The 8230-nt window shown below is 38.6% G+C and overlaps 1 protein-coding gene across 4 annotated transcripts in view; it reads right to left on the bottom strand.

The window, feature by feature from the left end:
- The window catches only part of GHR (growth hormone receptor), a 310267-nt gene that overhangs the window by 195480 nt on the left and 106557 nt on the right, over positions 1-8230 (bottom strand). The window contains exon 1 of one of the 4 annotated variants that reach the window (XM_023514997.1): positions 3475-5025. The exons of 1 other annotated variant lie outside the window; for it this stretch is intronic. In XM_023514997.1, the coding sequence (XP_023370765.1) occupies positions 3475-3487 (13 nt within the window). In that variant the 5' untranslated portion in view covers positions 3488-5025. Of the gene's footprint in view, positions 1-894; positions 2126-2389; positions 3447-3474; positions 5026-8230 lie in introns of those variants that run through there. 2 more of the 4 variants (XM_012807116.2, XM_023515000.1) reach the window with 2 other exon arrangements.

Below are 8230 nucleotides of genomic sequence, written 5' to 3'. Positions count from 1 at the left end.
ATCCAGATCATCATCTACTTATAGTTTGTAGAATTTTAAAATAAGTGAGTTTCAGTAACAAGGAAAATAAAGAGGGGGTCAGAGGTTGAGCCAACAGGTGAAATTTGGGCAGCCAGAACATACCCTGTTGGTACAAGAATCTCAGAAAGGTATGGAAGGTCGCAGTGACATCGAAATTCTGTCTAGGTTCCCCCAAAGTGGCACAGCTCAGCTTCCTACACCTCAGCCTTCCCCCTCAGCACCTGATTCTAATCTAGTACCCTCCAAATCCCCTTCCATGCTCTTCTCTACTTTTGTAGGAGGAAAAAGGGGGAAAAGCAGAGGAGTTGAGAGGACTGGAGAAGTAGCTTTCTATTTCCCTTTCCCTCAGGAGAAAACACCAATCACATTTTTTTCTTTGTAAATGATTTCCCATGTTCCCTAGATACAGCCAGGGTGGAGATAAATGGTTTTGCTAGTTTCCCTATTAATAAACCCAAGGTTAATGATCATGGGTCCTTGGGGGAACTTTGCGGAGGCACAGTCACAATTACAGAAGCCAGGAGCTGGAAGTACACCTTAGTTTAAAGGTCTTATATTATAGATCAGGTGGAGCCCAGAGAGATAAAGGATGTGTCTGAGCCCCCGCAGCTGGTGACAGACAAGCTGAGCATAGCGCCAGGTCTCCCATCCCCAGTCCAATGGGCCTTTTCTGTGTCCTGTGATGTCTTCCATCCATTACTGACTACTTTCAAGAAACATTTCAAGGAGCAATAAAGTGCACCCACCCCCAGGCTCACGGGTGCTGTCACACTGGACATCATTTATCATTAGGCAGTCAGGACAAAGAAATCACAAGTGTGGGCACAGGGTGACCTGGCTTTTCTGGCCTGGCCCAGCTGCCTGGCCGCTCACCTTCCACCTTGACAGGAACTCAGTTCCACTTGCCACCTTCTTTGGTGTAGGACAAAAGCCTTGGAGGAATTCTGGAAAGGAGTTTACTCACAACAAGCCCTCACACCTGAACCAAAGTGGGCCTTCCCAAAAGGAGGGTTAGAACCTGGCGAAAGTCTGTTCTCCACACTGACGTCATAGTGCTTTTCTTAAATTGCAGGCCTGCAGTCTCTATTTCGACACCTCCCGTCCTAGCAAATGAGAAACTCTTTGAAATCTTTAATTTTCTTTTTTTCATTCAGTCCTGTATGTGTGATCTTACTCAGCCTCTTTCTACCTTTCCATTCCCATTTTCCACCATTTCCCCAAACCACCCCCTTTCCTCCAGCTACAAGGAAATCTTCTCATAGGTTCCAGTCACTTCACATCTCTGGCCTCTTTCTACCTTCTCTCCTGACTTATCTTTGCTACTCATTCCTTCAAACCTCAACTTAGAAGCATCTCAACAACACCCCCTACTCCCACCAGGTGAAATTAGGGGCCTCTCTTCTCTGCTTCTACAATAGCTGTGCCAACCCTCTATTACAGCACTGTAAGGAATTGGTCATTGTTTCATGTGTCTCCTGAGGGCCTTCTATGGATTCCCCATGGCCTAGCAACCCAGTTTTCAATGAATTGTTGAAGAAATAAACAGAGATATCTGGACAGTTTTAAAATCAGAGTTTAGAGAAGGTGGGGGCATGTCCTTCTGTTGAAAGTCCACCCAATGCTTTCTGGTGAGACAGCTAAGTGGGGTTTCTATCACATCAGGCATGATGGGATGTGCTTTAACCAGAAATGCAGTAAAAAGCCAGAGCATCAGAGTTAATCAGCAAAGAGATATGGCTAGAAGCATAAAAAGACAAAAGCTTTGTTTTCCTTTCCTTCAAAGTGTTAACCATCTTTTAGACTAAAGAAGTTGTAGAACAAACATGCAATTGTGGTGGCACTTCTTTCCAGTGCTTTTCTAAATGTAAACTACTGTTGAAACATAAGACGTGGGACAGAACTAAAACCTTTAAGTATTTCCTGAGTCCAAATTTCCTGAGTGCAAATTAGAATCTTTGTTCACTTTTTTAAAACATACCTGCTCCTTGAACGTTCAGAAAACTAGCCCTTCCCTTGCAGAACTTTGGAAACCCAAATTATAACTTGATGGTGATCAGACAAGGAGGCAGGCAGTCAAAAACTTCCTTCGCCTAACAAGAATATTTTATAAACTCCAGCACAAGAAAAACAAGTTTTGCTTAAAATAGAAAGGAAAAAGGCAGAGAAGCAGAGGAAAGAGAGAACAAAGAAAAATTCAGCCAGAAGAGGAAAGAATGAGGTGGGAAGAGAAAGAAAAACATCTAGTCTAAGCCGTGTGGAAAATTTACATCTAAAAATGTAAAAGCAAGTAGACAATGAAAAAAAAAAAAAAAACCCTGTCAGTCTTCTGATTAAACAATAACCATAAAGGAGTATAGAGTATACTAACCTATAGTCCAGTAGGTGTTCCTGAAATAGAGGCTGAATTTTCGTATTATTTCTTCCTGGCTTTATAACAAGAACCTTTTTAATTTCCTTTTTTTCATTCAGTCATATATGCAAGAAGATCACATTACACTGATTTGGTTAAAATCTCTCAGAGAAGGTTGAAAGTAGAGTCCCATGGAAGTTTCCTGGTCACTGCTTGACATGTCTTAATCTCTCACTTCTTAATCTTGCTGCTTTGGTATATAAGCCTTTGTAAGATTCCCCCCTAAACTTGGTCATTCTCTCTATGTCTCTTTTTCTCTTTCCCTGCACATCCCCGTTTCTTTCTCTTTTCCTCTCTCACATACACACATACAAATCTGGTACCAGAGAGTAAATTAAATCGTACCAGATCATTGCCTCACATAACAAATCCCCTGAACTTTGCCCAGTATATCTCTGGGCTCTGTCTGCTGAAGTGAAGGCCAGGCCTGGGCTGGAGTCTCAGGAGGCCTATTAAAACAGAGGCAGCCAGCTCAGCTGAGAAGAGGGCTCAGTGTTAGAACTCAACTAAAGCTGAGGTCTGCATGGGTTGAAGGTAGTGAGAGGGTCTCTGAAACTCATCCCATCCCTTCTCTAAGAAGGGCAAGAACAAAAGTAGAAGTGATGATCTGTTGTGTTCTCTGGGCACTTAAGTATCCCAAGTGCTGAGAGTGCAGCACATGAAAACTCTTATAAATGAAGGAATAAATGAATGAATGAATTCTAGAACATTAGCACCCATTGGAAATTCTAGCATATTTAACTTTATTGTAAACATTTGACCATAAAATTAGTCGTATAAAGAAGTTGACCAGAAAACTCTTAGTATTTGTTACATATTAATTATTTAGTCCCCTCATCCCAATCCACCTAACCCTAATCAACTAGAGATATTTTGGTCTACTGGGCAGAAGGACTCAGCACTTACAAAATGTAGTTTTCATTCTTTTTAAGTGCCTTCTAATACAGAGAAGTAAGCATCTCATAGAAAGAAAGATGACAAGTCAGTAACAGGTACGAAATACTGAAAAGTGAATTACATACATGAGCAACATAAGAACCCACCAAAAGCCTGCATTCCAGCCCAGGAGCTTTGCCATAGTTCTCGTAGATGCTCACAGAGTGAGAACAGTCATGATGATGCCCATCACTCAGTGTGCACTGAGTTGTCACATGCAAGATTGTGTGACTCATACCCCCGGGTACGACCAATATTCCTGTCCACACTATCAACACAAGAAGACCGATCGTGACTTATGACTGCCAGGATTAGCTGAGCCTTTTGCTAGTTTCAAGATTCTATATCTAGCTAGCTTTCTTATGCTTATGTGCAATGTGTTTAGGTGTTTGCAGTACTTTAAGATAAGAAATCTCTTGGGAGGGAAAATTCATTTAAGTGGTTTAGTTAACAATGCCTGGGTTTGAGAATTTCACTGATTATAAATTGGCGGTTATTTTGTTCTAAAATCATATTTTCGATGTGCAGAAACCAGTTGCCTGACAGATGCTTCTGAAACACATTTCCAAAACAAAATTCAGGATTCTTCTACAAATAACCTCACATCTAGATAACCTAGGAGTTATCTGGACATTTTTCTGACTTCCTCTGCTCCTATTTTAACTGGCAATGTTATCTTTTCAGTATCATTTGAATCATCTATCCCATCATCTCCTTACCCTTTCTATTACTATCACCCAGATCCCAGCCACCATTTCTCACTTGGACTTGAGGAATGACCTCCTAATAGCCAGGCAGGCTCTCTCCAAACCATTCTCTTTCTCTCTCTCTTTCTCTGTGTGTGTCTCCCCTTTTCTCTCTCTCTCAGACACACACATGGTATGCAACACAATTATCATCAAGTCATCCCTCTGAATAAAATATTTAAGTGTCTCCCTTGTTTGTAGGATAAATACCACAGTCTATGATATGGTCTGACTAATATTTGGTGTTGCCTCCAATACTCACTTTCCCCACTTTTAATTAGTAATAGAACCCAGAGAAAACAGCACTTCCCAGTGAACCTTGCAGATAACTGTGGTCACATGACTCCATTCTGGTGAACAGGACCTGCGTGGACGTGGTGTATCCATCTTTCCAGGAAATGAACATTCCCTTCACTCCCGCTCTTCACCCTTGCTAGTTTGGACATCCATAGGCTGGATCACCAAAGACACGGGCTACCTAGACTTGGGGAACATTTCTGGGACTCATGATGAAGTTGGATCCTTTACAATGAGGGTTTATATATAAGTAAAGGACCAACCAGCCAGTGATTTGGGGACTAGCCAGATTAGATCTTTCAAGTTTATGCTTCAAAGAGAAAGATTTTTTTCTGCTCATTTTTCAGGGTCAGTTGAAAGAGTTAAAAGAGTAATCACACAAGACTTATATAAAAACATTTGCTGAGATTTTACCCTTGATATCTATAAAGAAAGAAAATATACCTGAACCCATGACATTCTGATTTGGGCTTTATGAGATACAGCTTCCTTACCTTAGAGAACTATGAATCCTACTCATGTGATGAAACCAGAAATATTTGCAACTGTTAGAAATTGTGAATGGTTTTATTTGGAGAATTATTGAGAATTATATAAATGTATATCCTTGTCAGACAGAAATATTTTGGTTTAATAAAAAACAGATAATATTCTGCCCTACCTTACCTCAAACCAAATTCCAAAGCCTCAAATTATAAGCAGCTTTATCAAATAAAAAATAATCATTATACTAAGATAGTAGGAAAGTGAAAGACCTTGGGAAAAGGAGCCGGAGTGTTTATTTCCAGGTTTTTGTGCCTGCACCCCCTGCAAACCAATTTTAGGCTGAGCAATATCCTCTAAGATGGTGTCAGCAGGACAAACGTGAGGTTTTCTGCTTCAAACAAAATGTTAATCACAGACACTTTATATCAAGAAGATGAGCTAAATCAAAAGTAAGGGTAGAAGGTTCTTGTTTGCATGATAATAATTTTCCATAGAGTCAATTTTGTTTTTTTTTTCTTATTATGGACATGATATTTGCTTATGTAGAAATGTGGTACATACTAATATAGTATAAAATAAATGCTAGATTCCTTTTCTGTTTCTTTCTAATAAAAATTCTAATGAAAAAATTGAAAACAGACTCCATCTAAAATTGTCTCTTTCATTGTTTTTTTAATTTTTTTCCCATTTAACATGAGAGTCTTTTGTTTTTTTTTTTTGTAGTTTTTGGCCAGGGCTGGGTTTGAACCTGCCACCTCTGGCATATGGGGCTGGTGCCCTACCTCTTTGAGCCACAAGCGCTGTTGATAACATGAGAGTCTTTTATGTACCTGCTAATTATATTGCCATTTTTTCTAGAAAATGCCGCCTTTCTCGTGTATCTCTTGCTCACTGCCTCATGAGTTCTTCACAGACTCCTTAGTGATGTCCTTGAACTCCTTTTCCTCTGGCCTGCAACGTCTGTAAGCTGATAGATAGAATCTGCCCAGGTCATCCAACATCTGGCTTCAAGCATTTTCTATTGATCAACTTTTGGTGTCAGAACTTCATTTTCAGTCTAATCAGTTAATATTAGCTGAGCCAGGCTGATTTCATTTGAATCAATAACAAATTGCTAATCAGTTAATATTACCTAAGCCAGGGTGATTTCACTGAATCAACAAAGAATTGAGAGAGAGGGATTTGGGAATGTCTGGGCAGCAGAGCAGTGATCTAGTACTGTTACCTGGAAACCCTCTCTTCCTTTCTGGCTTAGGGAGCATCATCCCCCTCCAACCACCTCAAAACAGAAACAGAATCAAAAACTGTGAACATAAGATTTAATGTTTGCATTAATTAATATTCCATCATATGCCTGTTACTGGCCATTCAGGTAAGTGCTTCTCAAACTACAAGTCACAGTATATATAAGTTGGGGATCAATTTAGTGGCTCAAAGCCAGCTTTGTTTATTGGTTTGTTTAAATGAATGAAATAGATTGGATGGCTTCTTTACAAGAGAATTGTTGATACGTGTATGTGTCTGTTGGGTTGCTATGTAGACCTAATATTTTCTTAATATGGGTCGCAGTAAAAAGAATCTTTAGATCACTGATAATAGACTGTTTTTAGTTTTTCAATACTATCACAATAATGTCAATTATTTGAATACTTTTCAATAATGTCACAATAAACATTTCTTAAGGTGGAGGGAGGCTGTATTTCCATTTATTGCCTAATAGTTATTTCTCAGAAGCAATGTTGCTGCATGAAAGAGTAGAAAATTTATGAGACTCTTCATAGATAGCATCAAATTGCTTTCAAACTGTCCTAATCTAGACTCAGATCAGCAGAGAACTTCATTTTCACTGTTAAAATTGTCAGCAATCTTTTTCCTCCTATCACTCCTAAATTAATCAATAAAAACGATTTGTCATTGTTTTAATGAGGCTGAATGTTCTTTGAAACATTTATAGTGAATCGTCTACGCATGTCCCGTCCTTCTACTTTTGCTGGATTCCTTTCTTGTTGGAGTTCTTCTCTTTTTTCTTTCTATTATTTCACACATCCCTTTTAAAGGAAACCTTCCTCATTATTCTCTAGGGGTAGGGGGTACAGCAGGAAGAGAAAATGGGAGAGAGCATTTTAATTAGCTCAATTTGACAGGCTTACATCACACTATCTTTAGGCTTTTCTCCTTCACTTGCTTTTGAGACCAACTACCTGATAAGGTGTGTTTACTTTCAAAATAACTTTTAAAAATATCCAATGCCAGAATTGCTGGCCAACGTGGCACTGCAAGTTTATACTTTGAACTTAGCACAGAAAGGCAAATCTCACATGTTCTCACTGGTACGTGGGAGCTAAACATTAAAATGATTGATCTCCCAGAGACAGAGAGTAGAGTGATGGTTGACAAAGGCTGAGAATGGTAAAGAAGAAGGGGGATAAAGAATGGATAGTTAATGGGCACTAAAAGACGGTTTTATAAAAGAAATAAGACCTAGTGTTTGGTAGCACAGTACGATGACTGCAGTTAAAAATACTTTGTATATTCCAAAATAACTAAGCGTGGAGCTAGAATGTTCCTAACCCCAAAAAGACAGCTGCTTGAGGTGATGGATAGCTCAGTTACCTTGATTTATCATTCCACACTGCGTGCTTGCATGAAGAATATAAAAAATATCAAATGCATAAATGTTTTTAATATTTTATGTCTAAAATATAAAAAAATCATGTGTATCCCATAAGTGGATACAACTTTTATGTACCCATAACTAAAAATAAAAAGTTTTTAAAATCTAAAAATTATCTGTGTTAAAAGATGTCATGAAGAAAATTAAAATGCAATCAGCAGATAGGGTGACACATTTCTCAACAAAAAATTAGTTATGCATACATGACGAATATAAATATACACATTAGCATATATGTTTTAGGAACATACACACACATTTCTATAAATTAGCAAAGAAAAGAACAGACAATAAAAGCATAGACAGGGTGGAAATAGACAATTTGGATAGGAGGAAATTCAAATGGTCCTATAAAAATTACGGCTGATTTTATAAATCATCAGTGACTCAAATCCATCAACAGGCAAGTAGTTAAATCTGATAATAATCAAGTTTTGACAATGACCTGGGAAACGAGATTCTCATACGTTGGTGGTAGGAGTGTAAATTGGTACGAATATTTTGTAGAGCAATTTGGCAATATCTAATGGACACTGAGTCCCACACATCCTAACATACAGCAAGCAGACTGATATATATGAAATTCTGACAATTACGTTCATGAAATCATCCTAGAAAAAGTGCTACAAGACCTCACTGCTGAATATCACTATGGTCACC

Source organism: Otolemur garnettii, unplaced genomic scaffold (assembly GCF_000181295.1).
Source record: "Otolemur garnettii isolate 467f Iridium unplaced genomic scaffold, OtoGar3 scaffold00063, whole genome shotgun sequence".
NCBI classification, from domain to species: domain Eukaryota; kingdom Metazoa; phylum Chordata; class Mammalia; order Primates; family Galagidae; genus Otolemur; species Otolemur garnettii.
This window is presented reverse-complemented; position numbering and strand designations above follow the sequence as displayed.